Raw genomic sequence first — 17,782 nt, 5'->3', positions numbered from 1 at the left:
CGCCGAGAGACGCCAAGCCCAAAAACATCATTAGTACTCAATAAACTTCAAAGTTTCAGACCGAAAAACTAAAAATATATACAGATTGATGTATAAAATGCAAAATCTAACCTTATTCATCCTATAATTGATATTTAAAATAGAGAATGATTTTTTAAATCCATTCCATAATTATTACATAAACTTATTTGATTAGTAAACGACATACGGAATGACACACCACACACCATTTAAACTAATTGATTATTAATCAAAGAGAGTGACACTTATATTACATTAAACAATACTCAAAACTTCTACAAAAATCCTATACACAGATATATATTTCTAGGACGTCGTTTTGCTATCGCCTTTTATACATGCATAAAGATAATTAGTTTGTTTGCCAAGCAGTTATATTTTTTCAGACCCCAATAACGTAGGGAGTTTTACAATATTAGAGTGAAAAATTTATAAATACCATATTGTTACTTCAACCTGCGCTAGAATGCATGCAAATCTAATGACCATTTATGAAATTAACATTGTTTCAACACTCTATAGTTAGGAGAAACGGTTAACCGTGAAAACATTGGTAAGTAATAACCGGAACATAAAAAAAACGCATTCTGCCTGCAATGAATGAAATTTAATAAATTCTATTACATCAGTGACCATGGCTTGATTATTTCAACAGATTTCTATGGTTATTATGAGTTTAACAACTACTATAAAAACGTTAAGTTAAGTTCTAAAATTATTTACATGGAAGCTATATATTATATAGTATAGTTATCAGCTGACCCGGCAAAAGTTGTTTTGCCATGTATATTATTCCTAAGAAACATTGTTTCTGTTCAATAAAAATAACTATTTGCTATAAAAAAATAGGGGTTGATCGTAGAGAGACATGACATGTTGTATCATAAAAAAATAAAAACTTAGGGGTTCCCACCCCTAACATTTAAGGGGATGAAAAATAGATGTTGTCCGATTCTCAGACTTACGATTCGGTCGAGCCGTTATTTTTTTTTTTTTGAAGTGAAACTTCTTTATCGGGGTTGGAAAAAAATTTAGTGTAACATTTTTTCGTTACGCGTCACGTTTTTCGGTTACGCGCCATGTTCCTTTTTGAAGTCAAACTTCTTTATCGGCGTTGGAAAAAAATTTACTGTCACATTATTTATTATTAATTATTTATTATTGTAGTGAAACTTCTTTACCGGGGTTGGAAAAAAATTTAGTGTAACATTTTTTCGTTACGCGTCACATTTTTCCGTTACGCGCTATCTTTTGAAGTGAAACTTCTTTATCGACGTATGGGAGAAATTTTGTAGCAGGTTACGCGCCATGTTGCTTTTTGAAGTCAAACTTCTTTATCGGCGTTGGAAAAAAATTTACATTTTTCGGTTACGCGCCATATTTTTCTTGTCCCTACCACGGTTGATCCGAAGAAATTCGAAGCCATTAGTAATAAAAATATATAATAACGATAACAATGATAGTAATACTAATAATTCTATTACAATGAATGAAATTCTGTAATAATCTTAGTACTACGTAGTAGTACAGTAATAAGTTAAAATGAAATAATTGTATTTGTATTCATGTCTATGATAATAAAAGCCTTTTGTTAAACTTTATCTAATTTAACTTTATTTAACCATATTCTGTAAAGTTGCATATAGTAGATCATTTTTCTAAAAATAAGGTCATAAAGAAGTTTCACTTCTTACGTGTGTACACCTAGTACACGCACACATTTTTTTTTTAAAAGACAATTCACACCAATTGACCTAGTCCCATGCTAAGCTGGTGAAGCTTGTGTTATGGGTACTAGGCAACGGATATACATACATATTATAGATAGATATACATATAAATACATATTTAAACACCCAAGACCTATTAACAACACCAAATGCTCATCACATCGATGTTCGCCTCAGCCGGGGATCGAACCCGGGACCCATGGATTCGCAGTCAGGGGTACTAACCACTAGACCAATGAGTCGTTATGGAGAAGTATGGTAACTAACATTGTGACAGGAGAATTTTATATATAAGAGGTCACCTTTTTTTAAACATTTCTTCAAACAAACACGCCTTCCGAAATTTTATTTCGCAGGGAATCAAATTTCCGCTTTAAACTTATAATTTAAAGCGACATCATGCGTGAAACCCGTAGTAAATTACTTTTCATAGTAAGAGTCGTCGCGAGTCGTGACGCGTGCGCATGCTGCGTGTTGACTTCTTGTTGTTCCATGTCAACTTTACACTTGATTAATATCTATAAAGCTTGACTATCAACGATCGAGATTGCTATTTAATATATTCTTCAAACATGTCAAAGAAAAAAATATTGATCACGAAGTCTCACTCAAGAATGATTAATTAATTATTTAATAATAATTATATGTATTTTTAATAACATACAAAAAAGTCTAAGCAAAAAACGCGTCTCACACGGGAAAGTGTGTTGTATATTGGGGTTTTCCATAATTCCTTAATAAAAAGTCGTATTACATCGTAATCGTATACCTAAATCTTGCCTCACATTATAAGGAAGGACCGAAAATAAACGCGTGTGGGTGGAAAGAGAAACAAAAACATTAGACAATGAACGCTTAAAGAGATGGTGCATCATAAGGCAATTGGAGAACATGACGTTCAACCTCCAGTAGTAGAGTGATCTGTAGATGTTTAACATATACTCGACGTGTTTCGCTGACGACTGCAGGAGTAAAAGCACTCATTCAATTATGTAAACTTTATTGTAGTTTTGATACTACTCTCATAAACCAAAGACTAATAAGACTTCATAAATTAACACTGTTCTCTGGTTAGGTTAGGTTAGGTTATAGCGATCTCTATGTCGATTCGGTTCTATTGAAGTGAAACTTCTAATGCGACTTCCAACAAGGTTGCGTTAAATGTTTAACGCTACCATGAAAGCACTGTTGCGTTAAACGTTCAACGCTTCTGGGGAAGGGGAATAGAAAGAGACAGAGCGAGAGTGAATACGTAATTTCTTATCTTACTTTAGTTAACATAATCCCATTGTAAATGTTATAGATTTGGATATTTCTCCACTTGAAAACGATAATTAATAGATGCGATTAATGTGAATTGTAAGCAATGTTAATAAAGTTTGTCTTAAAGAAACTATATAATTTCACTAAAAATCAATTTCTACCCATCCTATTTTCATTTCCACATTACGAAGTTTCACTTGTTCCACGCACTATTTTCTTAAATTGTAATTAAGGTTATGTTTATAATGTATATTGTAATAAGATATGTTTTATTCCGTATTCAGTATAACAATACGTTTACGTTGCTATTGGGCTTGCCGAGGTTCTGAAGTATCTATGTATGTTTGTCGAGACGATGGTTTTAGTGCATTTGGTTTAGGGTGGCATGCTTGGTGCATCATGTTAAGCATAGCATCATTGGTATCGTGAATGTGTTAATTACAAAGAACACTACTAAACTAAAACTACATATGGATATACTCGTAACCTGAAATTGAAAAAGCATTCTTACAACCAACAACTTGGCAACTACAGTCTGTCTTAAAATCTTTTATCCGAAAAACATTAAAAGGTTTTGTAATTTTACTTTTCTCCAAGTATATGGTTATATCTTACCACAGTATACTAGAGAATCATTAAAGTAACAGAAAAAATATCGTGGCAACATTAGATCAAAACATGAATACAGCCAAAAATAACATTTCTAACATAGCGTGTTTCATTAAAAATATATATGCTGTGTTGCGTAAGCGCAAGTGTGTTATTATTGAGTAGCGCATTAACGGTAATAATAGTGGCATTAAGATTGATTCAATTATATATAAGTGTAGCTTCTTTGAAGATCTAAATTAATAATAAGAGTAGATTCATATCAATGTCAAACTAAATATTACTATTATATTATATAGTAATACTTTAGGATTTTTTTTTTCTTAGATATATGTTACATTGATTGTTCAGCTAAATTTGAGTTAAGTAAACGCTTTAAACAATTTAAAAAAAATTTTCTTATATGGAAAGCTATTTAAAGAACCAGAAGAGTTCAGTATTCATACGTTTCAGGCCGGTTTAGTCATTTAAATTTATGCATTTATTAATACACAAATCACAGAATTATAAAAGAAAGAAAGAAAACACTTTATTATACATAGTAAAAAAAGAATGTTTAATTAAAAAGAAAGTACTGAAGACACTTCATATTCCCTGTATCGTGGGCAGCTAATCTCTTCCATTTGACATAATAATTTCTACATAACACTTACATTTTATAATTAAACTATTGTTGCATAACAAGAATATATTCCGTTTCATCATAGGATAGGTTAAAAAGATGTTATTTAAGATTTTTAGTGAATGTGTAAAGTTTTGTATGAATTTAACAATTTAGATTTTATGAAAGTGGGTAAAGAAGGGCCGGCCCACTATGAAAAGACATCTTATCTAATGGTAAACTACAATACAAAATAAAAAAAAATGTGCACAAGTCAAGAAATAATAGTAATAAAGATAATTGCTTGATTAGCAGACAGCCGAAATTTTTTATTTCTATTTCCAGTGAAATCGTAATTTTTTATTTTTCCCTTTCCCTTCCCTTCCCTTTCGAAAGCACTTATTATACTTTAATATGTCATCGTTACAGAAACGCATCAGAGGATTCCGCCAAAGAACACCCTGAGCCGTGGAATCCATCCTCAGTGGAACACATTCTGGAAGTTGTAAACAAACAAAAGGCGCCCATTTTGTACTACAGTCTGGCTGCCGGGCGACTTTATTCGTGGCTTCTACAACCACATAAAGGTAAGGTCTATAAAAAAGTAAAGATCAACTTTTTTAAATAAAACACTATTTTGACCGTACTGAAGTTATGTATTATTATAAATTTACAACTATTTAACATAATTTTAAATTTATCCGACTTTTCGCGTGCTTTACAGCGTGCGTGGTCACGGTGACTGAAGACAAAAGATGTTGAATGTCAAAAAGTATCACAGCTGCAATACTTTTATTTAAATGAGCAAAAGTTATGTCAATCGAAGACAATACAAAGATCAACTTCCTATAAAACACCCAAAACCTGATATCTTTTTTTTATCTATATCTGTTTCCCTATACTATATGTATGTATGTAGTATAAACCTTATTTAAATTACATCTTAAAGAAAATTTCATTGCAATTTCATACTAAAATAACCACATTACTGTTACTTCACAGGCATACTTAGGTTCCACCAAGTGTCACTAGTAGAGCAAGCAGAAGATGGTGACAACAGTCTTCCTGATATCAGTCCGGATGACCTACAGGCCAATACAAGTGAGTACCCTCATATTTGTGAAAAGAGGGTATTTAGTCAAATTGTGAAAATTTAATATTATTGCAGCATTTTATTCTTTATTATTATTACGGACTCTTAACCCAATAATTAATTTAACTTTGTCGACCAAATAAACGTGATGCAACATATGGTGCATACTCGATATGGTGGTTCATTCGGTGGTCTCAGAAAAAATTTCTGGCGAAACAATATATCCCGTAGGTAATCCTAACTGTACCATCTCAAATAAAACAGATATTATCTCCCTCATCTCATATACAATGTATTCTACAGATAGTGGCAAATTGGAGCGTTGTATCGGCGAATGGTCCGCTTGGTTGAAGACTGCGGCCGAACGGAGAGACGACGAGTGGCCTGACGATAGACCCAACACAGGACTCGCTAGAATTGTGAGACATATTTTTGAACATACTTCTTTAGGCGCGTTATGAAAAATTGATGAGAGTGAAATTTTACGATGCGCGCGCACCGTGACACAAAATTAATAGAATGAAGTTAGTGGCGCATGTTGGCCCGCACCGCGCCGCCTCTGTTCAGTGTGTATTTATATTTATAATATTTCTTTATTTTGTATGTATTGTTGTCATGAGTTTCTATATTTAAAACACATGTTTTCATTATACAAGTGCGAATTTTATATGTGCGTCTGAATTATAATCAGAAGTTAAATTTAAATTGAATATTTAAATCAATACTAATTAATATTAGAAAATAATAATAAATATCCATTTATTTAATTTTTCAAATGTAAACTGAACTTTATTGACTATAATGACTCCTTTTCCAGTCTTTGATTATTTAATTGTAATTAATTATTTGCATGCAATCAAAAACTTTTAATAAGGCCAAAGAAGTTCTTGCCCTTTTTTTTACTATGAGAATAAACTCAAAATTTAAAGTAAGTTTTAGACTTATCATCTATAAGGTCGATCCTTTGCAACATAGTTTTCGCCATCTGAATATTTAAAAAAATAATAATTTATCAATTATATTTCTGGACTTGGCTACTGGTTTATTTGTAATCTAATTCAATTTTAAATAGTACATGTATAATTTAATTGTAGTATAAATTAATGAGTATTATTTTAAAGAAACATATTTTTAACAATATCGGAATACATCACACAAATCAATACAATTTTATACTTGGTTCCTCACTCTTGTATATAAACACATCATGTACCCTATCTTTTCGTATCACCTCATTAATTTGCATAATTCAATTAATTAATCGTTTCTATAAGTAACTGTGTATTTAGATATAATAAAATAACTTCAGGTCAATCGTAATCATCTACTCAACTCATCGAACTACTCTTTGAGTTCCTTATTCAGTGTCGGATCCGTTGGTGGATCAGTGGCAGGATCCGTTGCAAGCCTTCAAGGATCTACCAGGTGAGATCTATGTGGACCTATAAAAAAATTAAAGATTAAATTATTAATCTATTAAAAAATTATAGGTAGAAAATGTTTCATGATTTTGTATATTTATATTTCATAAAAAAAATATTTCTTAGTGGAAACTAATTACAAAAAATTAATGACATCACATAACAGATTAAAAATTGAGAATTAAAAAACGCGAAGAATCACTTAATGGAAGAAATACTCCACTGTTTATGGTATCTAACAATACACATTTAATTTTCTATAGATCTAGTGTTCACGGTCCACGAAAGAAGCAGCCCTCTTGGCAGGGTCCTCCGTGCTTGAGTACGTTGTACCAGATGCTTCTAGCGCCTTTTGAGGATCTGCTGCCTGCTTCCTGTAATAATAACCACGGTATTTTTTTATCATTGATTATTTTTTGTTTGAGACTGCAATGGTTATATTTATTTAAGACGTTTATATAAACTATCTATAAATTAGATTATAATTGACCAAATAACTTCATGTAAAATTATTTACTTCATATTAAAATAGTCAAACGGAAAGCTAGATTTATTTATTGCATAGAGGTATTATTTAGAGGAAAGATTTGATTGTTCCTTTGTTTCCATTAAATAAGCTCCGAAACTACTCGACCGAATTAAACAATTATTATTTCACAATTGGGAAACTTCACTATCCCCGGGTGACATAGACTATATTTCCCATGAAAATAAGGATCCTAACTAAAACTCTAATAAAAATTAAAAAAAATACCTAAATAAATTATCGCGACATCGCGTGCGAGAAAACTATTGACGATAGAACAAAATAATTGACTACAACTTTGCAGAACACATCATTATCTACAAAAAGTATTCGACAAGTCTAGCTATTATAGTTATGTCACAATCACAAAAAAATATTCCATAACGACTTTTCAAGATCCTTATAACAAAATGTTTAAAACTTAATCGAAAATATATTCCTACATACAAATATACAGTATTTACAATATTATTAATCTACATAGTAATAATAATAATAATTTCAAAATAAAATATTGGTTGTTTGTAAAGTAGGTTTACGATCGAGATGTTTACGTGATAACGTCTTATTGGTGATATAAGTTTTTGGGAAGTAAGGAATTAATGAAGATAACAATTTTTTCAAATTTTAAATTACATCTATCGTTTTATTCACACTTTTGATGATAAATTTCGGGTGTAAAATGACAAGTTTACTTATTCGACTATGATATACATTTTTCTTCATACATTCACGGAATGACTGGCAGCGCTCGAGATGAGACGGGAGATCGGTCCGTCTCTCTCTCGTTATACCTGCGATCGCGCTCGTGAGGTTTTGGTGTGACACAAGTTTCTGAACATGTCACCCGACTAAAACGATTTTAAAGACGTTATCACGTCAATAACTTATTACCATGTCCATTTCAGCGTCCCACGGTCGACGCGGTTGCGGCGGTCGCCGTGAGTTAATAGTGGCCGTCGAAGGGGCGTTGTACGCGTGTCCTTGGGGTGCGTTATGCGCCGGCGCAGATTCTGAGCCACTATGCGAAAGATACGCCCTACTTGCAACGCCCGCTTTGCGTCCACTCAAACATCAGAGACATTCGAGAAACAAGCCTCACCCTGAACATGGTAAGTGATCACTTGGACAACGTTATTATTATTTGTTACAGAAAAACATTGTTTCTATTGTTCACGACTTTATTTTTAACATACAAATAAAATGCATAAAATTTTGAGGAATATGACTATGAAATATTTATTTATAATACATAGGTATACAGTATTAACAATTTTCTTAACCAACATAGTAATATTAATTATTAAATTAATAAACAGAAAATTAAAACAAGTTCCAAAAGTTTGGTCCCTCTGGCGGTGTACCTTTAACGCTGGCAGCATTTCCTCGCTGTATTGCGATACTTATTCGTTGAGCGAGGAAAGCATCCGCTCCGTAAGGCGCCTTACTTAACTTAAATCTTTAATTAGCGCCTGTGCACTAGAACCCCACGCTCCAAGAGCCTCTACTCCAAAGGGAACAAAATTAAAGTGACAGGAAAGACTTATATTTGAGCTGTTTAATCAATTTTATTTGTTAAAAAAACTAACCTAACCTAAACCGCGAAAATATATTTCTTTATCATAATATGAATAAGAAATTCAACCCAGCAACTACAACTCATTTTGAATTATTATGCTAAGAGGTTCTTGAAAAAAATATAATTACTATAAAATGTAAAGTGTGTGTCATATGTAATTATAGATATATGTTTCAATAAATGGATGAAGTTTAATTAATATTATTATATTTCTTTTAGGTGGTAGCAATAACGAGTCTGGTATGCGATGCCTGGTAGTAGGGGGACCTCGAGTGGGCGGATCTCGTTGGGCATCTCATCCCGCGCTGTTAAAAGAAGCCGAGCTCGTAGCTGATATGTTGAGGGTTACACCGCTCACTGATTATCAGGTGAGAATATAAACCATAAGACAAACCACTCCTTATACGGAAATTGTATTCGTTTTTACAACAAACTCCCAAGGGAAATTAGAGAATTATCACTAAATAAATTCAAAGCCCTCGTTAAACGTAAATTAATCGATAAAGTTTTTTATGAATTTGACGAATACTTAAATTATATCCTAATCCTTGGGATTGATTTTCTCCAGTTCAAACAATTTGTATGACTCAAAACTTGGCGATTAAAAAGAGTGGCGGAAAGTTTCTTGCCAGTTCTTCTTACCCGCTTTATGCTTTGACTTGCTAACTGGTAGTAAATGTAAATTTACAATTAATTTAACTTCTTTTTGACGTTCATAAGTATACTTTTTATCTATATGAATAAAAATATATTGAGTTTGAGTTTGAATATTTGCGATTGTAATATTTGCGATAAAGAAAAAACTATGATCATATTTATTTAATAGACAAGTTGGTTCTATGTCTAACACGACACATGTCGATAACACATTCTGTATATTTTTTAGCTAAATATCTTTATATATATAAGTGTTCTGTTATGTGCATGTGTTCGTGTGTCACTAGGTCTACTACATTTTTATAGAGCTCAAAGATATCACGTTGTTAAAGCAGCGATCGCAAGAAACGTTTTCTTTGGACCGTTTTTTCTTCCACTTACCACTTACTACAGTAGTATAATATATTCTCAACCACTCACAAATAACGTGGTTTTCTATTGGTAAAAGATTTTTCAAAACTGCCCCTACAACCTCACCAACTTAACCTTTTTTATAATTTTAATATTGATTTATGTTTGTTTAAGAAGTTTTATGTTCCGAATTATTTTAAAATATATTTTTCACAGGCATCAAAGGAAGCCGTGCTGAGTCAACTAACACAGGCGGAATGCATTCACTTTGCAACACACGTTTGCTGGAAAACGCCGGGAATCGTTCTAAGCCCCGGAGAAGTGGTAATTTTTTAACATATACATATAACTTATAATAAAATTATGTACCTTACAAAAAAAATATTTTTATCTTTGTCTATTTTGTTTTTTTTAAGACAGCTGTGTGAAGCGTCCTTTAAAATATCTAAAAAAGTTAATATTATTATTTATATTAGAATATAATTGTTTATTAATAGGCTACATTATGTAAAAAAAACAAATATTTTGTCGGTATCGCTTTGTAAAGCTTTGGTATATATTTTAAAAGTTGAATATTATCTCAATTATCAAGTTTCACATATTAAATAAAGCCGTATATACATAACTACTTTGTATTTTTAGGTGGATTCGCAAGCTAAACGTTTGTTAAACTCAAGCAACGCAGCTGATACGTCAACAGAAAACGAAGAAGAGAGTAAGTTAAATTCAATATTTATTTAATTATTTACCTACTTTTATATTTTTTTCCATATAATAAATGTATCCTAATTAACGCAACTTATAATCAATTTAATATAAATAAAAATTAATCGAAAAACTTGAAGACGACTGGACCAATTCGAATATTTTTTTATTACTTAAACTCTCAGTAAGGTTTTTATGGAGAAAATAATTGGAAAAATTGCACGGAATAATCTAAAGCCAGATACATAAAAAATCATATTAAAGCGAAAAAAACTAGTTATAATAATATAATATAGTAATAATAATTTATTAATTTATCTAATAAATCTAATTGTCTCGACTTCTTACTTGTTTCATACAAATAATGTATATAAGGTCACAAAACACCCGTTGCCTACAAAAAAAACAAAAAAAAACTTGTTGCACTTAATATTTATATAAAATGTAATTTTTTCCTCATAGATACAGAATTACCACAAACAAACGAAGAATTGCCACCAGCATCGGAGTTCATTTTGACGGCAGCAGAAATTATGAATTTGAAAATTACTGCCAGATTGGTGAGTTAAAATTTGAGATTTATGTTCTATATAAATGATGTTCTTCTTTAAGATAAAATAATATAATTCATAAAATATTCCCAAACGAAGCATGCGCGGGTAGCTAGTTAAAAAAATTAAGTATAATTAATTATTTAATATTAACCATAATAACAATTATTCTTAACTCAAAAACTAAACCAAATTTCTTTAGGTGGTAATATCCTGCGCCCCATCAACCTCTGTCCTTGAAGACTCTGAAGAGCCTGAAGCAGTATCGGTGGCTGGTGATGGAGTGTCCCGACTTTGCAGAGCACTGCTCGCAGCGGGAGCTCAAGCTATACTGGTCACGTTATGGCCTGCACCTCAAGATACAGCAACAAAGATTCTGTACAGGGCCCTTTACTCTGCTTTGCTTCAGGGCAGTCGAGTTGCCAAGTAAGTTGCTCTCTGTACAACTGCCTTTTTTTGTGAGATTCAAAGACGGGACTTATATATATGTCAAAGACGTATTGGATTTTACGGGAAAGATAGTTCGTGCTAAGACTTGACCCTGAATCCTACCTTGAATTAGGCTAAGGTACGAATAATGGTTATCTATAATTATTATTAAAAAATATACAGTATTTATACTATCTTAACCTAAAGAGCTGATGCTTTTCTCGCACAACGAATAAGTATCGCAATACAGCGAGGAAATGCTGCTAGCATTAAACTGACTAAGGGACCAAACTTTTGATTTAATTTTCTATTTATTAATACATATTATTATTATTACTATATAGGTCAAAAATTAAAAATATATTTATAATATGCTGTAATAAGTTCAATAATAAGTATCTTATTACCATATTATTATTTGTAATTCTCATTGTAGACAATTGGCCAAGAGATTTATTAAAATGTATATTTATTATTTCATTTTCTAATAAATCGCGTCTTTATCGCCAATAATTAAGGTCTATTTTACAATGCACAAAAATTTTAACTTGCTGGATCACAATCCAAATACATATTAAATTTACTAGTATTTAGGTTAGTGATATATCAAGTATAAAAATTCGTATTGAGACGTCGTCATCTAAATTTAAATATATTTTGCAGAGCATTGGGTGACGCGATGCAGACAGTCCGACATACAAAGCATTTCGCCCACCCGGCGTATTGGTCCGGTTGTGCTCTACTCGGTGCTAATATTCGTCTCAGCAACAAGGTCGCTTTGATGGGACAAGCTTTATGTGAATTGATGGCTGCGCCGGAGAGGTGCAGGTATAGATTTTTATTTTATTTTTAGTAGAATACATAAATATAAATATTTTTTTCTAACCCTGTTTTTCAATACTTTCCTATTAAAACATTTGAATTTAAAGACGGATTAAATGGTGTGTGAAACTCGCTTCTATGAAAATAAATTTACACAATTTGTCCGAAAAATGAATACAGGTGTGACTGAGTGTACAGCTTTTTTTAAATTACAAATGAGTTCAAATTTACTTCATTATTTGAACTTAAAATATTGATGTTAAAACTGTGACTATTAGTGAACGAAAAAGAAAAAGAAATAACGATTTTCAAATATTGTATTATTAAATTCAATATTACAAAAGGTGTTCAAATTGGCCACCATGTCCAACCCCGACCAAAACCCGAGGGTCTTTTACTAACCATGAAACATATTTTGCTGAACCGCCGTCCTCTTGCGGCGCTACCATATTATCCATTCATTACGCCACATCCTGACTCTTCAAAATAAACTACAACCCTTAAGAAAATTCATAATCTCTAAGCTATTAATATTTTAGCTAAATTATTTTATTTTTCTTTCAGAGATGCGTTGCGTGTATGTTTGCATTTAGTTGAAAAGTCCCTTCAACGCATTGTACGAGGTCAGAAGAATGCGATGTACACCACACAGAAGAGTATTGAGAATAAAGCTGGCACAGCTACCGGGTGGCGGGAGCTGCTCATGAGCGTTGGATTTAGGTAAGTTTATTTATCTGTTCTGTTTTATACATACGTTCGTCATACTCGTGATCGAGCACTACTTGTGGTGAATGGTCGGAGTTGAATTCGTAAATGCGGTTGAAATAATAATTAACCGTAATTCACCTGATCTTTGTGTTTGTACGTTGCTCTCACTGTATAATTGCGACCTCCCTTATGCGTTTATTGAGGTCAAGCAGCGCTATTCTTTAAATTATTAAAGTGGTCTCGACTTAGTTCTAACTTAGAAACAAAGTTTTAGTCTCCAATATTTTTATAGTTCTTTCAACGAACGTTGATAACAGCAGTTAAAATTGTAATTGCGTACAAAAACAGGACCTTGGCGTACAAATAATAATATAAATATAGCCTAAATTGAGTTTTTATAATTATTTTTATATTAACTCAATAATATATTAATATAAGTAATTTGGAGAAAGAAAAACATTGAATTGATTTCTTTATAAAAAAAAGATATACAATCACTTTAGTTAAAAATGGGCCCAACTCAGCTTTAAGTTGCTGTCACCACTGATTTCAGCAACACTGATTTTCGTTGGGTCCATATTCATGTAATTTCATATAGTTCACGGGTTTTCAAGCATACATTTTGTATTAGACTTTAAATAACAAATTTATATATAGATTCGAGCCAGCGGCAAATGGCATACCATCGAGTGTGTTCTTCCCCCAAAGCGACCCAGAAGAGAGGCTCACACAATGCTCGGCTAGCTTACAAGCACTTCTAGGTGAGTGATAATTAATGAAAACTCTTATTGGTTTTTTTATAAAATAATAAACAGGATATATATAGGTACTATGTACTAATGTGTGAATGGGGCAGAGCAGTGTTGTCCGTGTGACCATCAACGCTTAGGTCGTGTATTCGAACAATCAGGGCTGTCAATCAATTTAGATGTATTTATATGTATTTCACTCGCTTATACGCTGCAGGGAAGGGTCGTGAACGGAAATTGGCATAGACTTTAAAAATCTGTTCATAAAAGGCTGATCACCTACTTGCCTATTTAAAAAAATCAAACAGCTACAGAAATCTCGGTCCAAGGGGTGTAGCACCACTGGAGGAGATACAATCTGTATTAAAAAAAATTTATAGTCGCCGACCTAATTAGTTTTCGTCACTTAATTTAATTTTTTCTCCAGGACTGTCATCAACAACTCTACAAGCATTGTCCAAGTTAATATCAAATGGCGATGTGGCAGATGATATAATCGGAGTTATCCGATCAGTTATATCACAATTCACAGTTAAAAACTCGGAAACTGACACAATAGAAGTTGCTGTTAATGTCAGGTATATAATAATCATTGTAACTTAAGTCTTAATATAAAAAAAAGATATTGTTTCAAAGTTTTTAGTTTATACAGTGGCACTTACAATCTCACTGCTAATTTGTAAATATATTAATATGGTGACCGTTAAAATAATAATTAAACTTATTATTATTTTATTTAGTTAATTGTTAAATTAAAAATTAATAATTTTAATTAGGTAAGTTATATTGTTATTTACTTTTTTTTTAATAATAATAAACTTTTTCACTTAAGTGACGTACCACATTTAATGTATCTCATAAAATATATATATATATATATATATATATAATAAATAGTAATTAAATAAATTAAAACATATTAAGTGTTTCGTGAAACGAAATTGGCATGAAAAATACGAATCTGATTTTGATTATAATATATTTTCTCATACACAAGAATCGAATTTTATTATCACAACTCGATAATAGGAATTTCACCATCTAATTCACTTATACTCATTTTAGATTATGGCGTGTGAACGGATGTCACGAACTGTTGGCGTCCCTTGGATTCGATTTGGCTGAAGTTGGTCAAGACGAAGTAATGTTACGCGGTAAAGCTACGAACCGGAGACATATACAATTCGTACTCCAGGCCTTGCTTGCTCTATTTGGTACGCTTTTTCTTAATTTCAGTAAATAAACGAGTTTCCTACTCTATTGAGAGTTTGAGAACAAATGTATTTTTCTTTGCGAGCGCTTTCGGATTCGAGCGGATCTTTGGTGAAAACAACAAGTTTTTTATTTTTATAAATAGGACCATGAAAATTGTTACTACTATAACGTTTTTGTTTTATTTATACAACATGTTAAGTTATTTTCTAATAATTATTATTTTTTTAATAGATACGCAAGAAGCGCCTAGAAGTTTGAGCTTAGAATCAAGTTCGAGCGTGGAATCACTTGCATCTATCGATGATGGAGATTTGGAACCCCATTCAGACGGAGAAACTCCTCCCACCACACACAGAAGTAAGTTCTTTTCTAGTCTTCTTAAAGAATATTGTAGTCTGTTAATATGATAAATATATTCTCACTTTCTCAGCTCTCATATTACACTATAAATTCTAAGTAAATATTAACCAAGGTGGCTTAACCAAGAAAAAATACATAATAATGTTTATGATTACATTATTACGTCTTTGTATCTTAATTTTGTATTTCAATCTACTAACGATGTGCTAGTTTATCTCAACTCTTTACAAAAAACATATTTTATCTTACAGAAGAAAATGTAACAACGGTTCCTCCGCCACCGCTACCTCTTGGCTCTTGCGGCGGGGCGTTCACAATGTACGTGCGAAACACAGGCGAAGTGGGCCGTGGAGAACCAGATGGTCGTAATGCCCCTCCACCCGCAGCTGCCCCTCCTCGCTACAGGGGGGAAAGCGACGCAGCATTTACCCCTTCGCCCCCCACTACTGCCCCCCAACGAGACGTATCACTCGCCCTCGCGCATCAAACCAAAATTCGCACCCTTTACACCAGACGACCCCCGTCAGACGACTCAGATTGGGAATCCTCAGGACACGACACGGTACTACGTCGGCGACCTGACCCCCACCAGCGATACCTCGACGCTTTCTACGAACTCGCCTCGGCCCAACCGAGGCGCACCGAAGAAGATAAAGAACCCCAACCTTCCACCTCCAAACGGGCACCTCGACCCAAAATGGGCACAAGCCGCGACTCCATGGCCCAAGTTAGACATATGAGCGGTGAATTAACCCCGACTATATCGGAAGTCTACCACGAAAGGAATATCGGATTAGGCCTCGCTCCACCGTTGGCAGAGTTACTGCTAGCTGAAGATTCAAAAACAGAAATGCGAGCCGCAAGTTCCAGCGAAAACCTATTACTCCAGAACTTAGAAAAGTTGGGTCTACTGGGTGACGTCAGTGAAAATGAAGAACGTTGGTGCACCACAAACGCATCTCGACCTTGGCTTACAGCGGCGCCTCTTGAAACAGATGTTCAATCCTCAGACTTGACTACGGCTGAGATAATAGAACGCCAGAGCAAGTTTAAAAAAGATGAACCTATGAGAAAAGAAGAGAACGCGTATGACCTAAAACCTAAGGAAGAAGCGGCCGGACCGAGTTGTATAGAAAAACGTTCAGTTTCGCCTTTTTCAGAGTTGTCTAGAAGAGATGAGGGTGACGGTAGGAGTATAGCGGATTCACATTCTTCGTACAAGGCGTTAGTCTTGAACCCCCGAACTCCTTATTTGCCAGAGGAAGGGGAAGCCAAACCCACAGAGGGGGGTAAGACACACCCCCGAGTTAGACGGCCTCTAGTCCCTAGAACGCGACCAACGTACACAACTCTAGATTTTCCACCTAACAAATGAGTACTGTTTTTGAACATCGATTTAGGTAATTGACTAACTCCAAATTTTAATTTCGATAACTTTTTTTTTATAGAACAGGGGGAAAACGGGCAGGAGACTTGTCTGATGGTAAGTGATACCGCCGCCCATGGACACTCTCAATGCCAGAGGGTTCGCGAGTGCATTGCTGGCCTTTTATAAATTGGTACGCTCTTTTCTTGAAGGACCCTAATAATAACTGTTTAATTTAGAAACAGACAAAAACACTTATTATATTATCTGTTTAACTTCGTTCCCAATTGTAAATACAGAATTGATATCAAAAGATTAACTTGATTTTTAAGATTATAAACCTAGACAGAAAGCTAATATTTTGGGTTTTTTTCGAGTTTTCCTTGGGGTAGGGGTAGCTTTCGTAGGATTAAAAAACTGTAACGAATAAAATCGGTGTAGTCGTTTTTGATACTGTAGTTTGTATGTAGTATAAAGGACATAAATTTATTTGTATTATTATAGATATAATGTATTTCGAATATACTCATGGCTATGAACGTCCGTCCTTATTTATATTAGAATATTTGTACAATATTGTTAAGCTGTAATTAATAACATCGCTATTTATTTCTTGTATTTACAATTTCTTGCCATTGTAATTAATGCTCAGCGTGTATTATAATAAAATATTACATTAACACCGTCTTTTATTGAACATTCTTAGCAATGTCATGAAGTGGATTCAATGTTTCTTAAGTAAGAGTTAATTGTAATACATATTTTTTTCGGTTTACCCAAGAACTATAAAAACTTTCTTCGGCGGCTTATAGCAGTTGTAGTTATTGAGAGTCAACAAGTTCAAAGGTCTAGTTAAGTAAATAAGTAAGAAATTATTATTAAGTTGCCTACGTACGTATTGAAAACGTCGTCGCTTAAACGTCCTTAGTGACAAGCAAGTCAATGGCTAGCTTTTGAACACTATTTACACAGATTCAAACTGAAAAAACGGTGACGAAAGAAGCGACTAAACGGTGGTCCATTCGT

The 17,782-nt window shown here is 33.1% G+C and overlaps 1 protein-coding gene across 1 annotated transcript; it reads left to right on the top strand.

The window, feature by feature from the left end:
• The first annotated feature begins 1,996 nt into the window (after positions 1-1,996).
• On the top strand, positions 1,997-17,436 carry LOC125054069 (tetratricopeptide repeat protein 28-like). Its single transcript, XM_047655745.1, has 19 exons — positions 1,997-2,004; positions 4,621-4,811; positions 5,227-5,325; positions 5,621-5,736; positions 6,627-6,742; positions 7,002-7,129; positions 8,173-8,376; positions 9,063-9,211; positions 10,068-10,175; positions 10,494-10,566; positions 11,019-11,116; positions 11,310-11,533; positions 12,200-12,364; positions 12,923-13,078; positions 13,724-13,827; positions 14,243-14,393; positions 14,881-15,029; positions 15,262-15,387; positions 15,642-17,436. Exons 1-19 carry the CDS (start codon positions 1,997-1,999, stop codon positions 16,763-16,765), a joined length of 3,489 nt encoding a protein of 1,162 aa, XP_047511701.1. The 3' UTR covers positions 16,766-17,436.
• Positions 17,437-17,782: the final 346 nt, after the last annotated feature.

The sequence above is a fragment of the Pieris napi genome, chromosome 11, assembly GCF_905475465.1.
Source record: "Pieris napi chromosome 11, ilPieNapi1.2, whole genome shotgun sequence".
In the NCBI taxonomy this organism is placed as follows: Eukaryota; Metazoa; Arthropoda; class Insecta; order Lepidoptera; family Pieridae; genus Pieris; species Pieris napi.
This window is presented reverse-complemented; position numbering and strand designations above follow the sequence as displayed.

What these genes read in the sequence shown, in the direction of transcription:
- LOC125054069 (XM_047655745.1), top strand. An exon ending in CACCGCTCACTGATTATCAG is followed by an intron (nt 9,212 to 10,067) that starts GTGAGAATATAA and finishes TATTTTTCACAG; the next exon opens with GCATCAAAGGAAGCCGTGCT. An exon ending in TCCTCCCACCACACACAGAA is followed by an intron (nt 15,388 to 15,641) that starts GTAAGTTCTTTT and finishes TTTATCTTACAG; the next exon opens with AAGAAAATGTAACAACGGTT.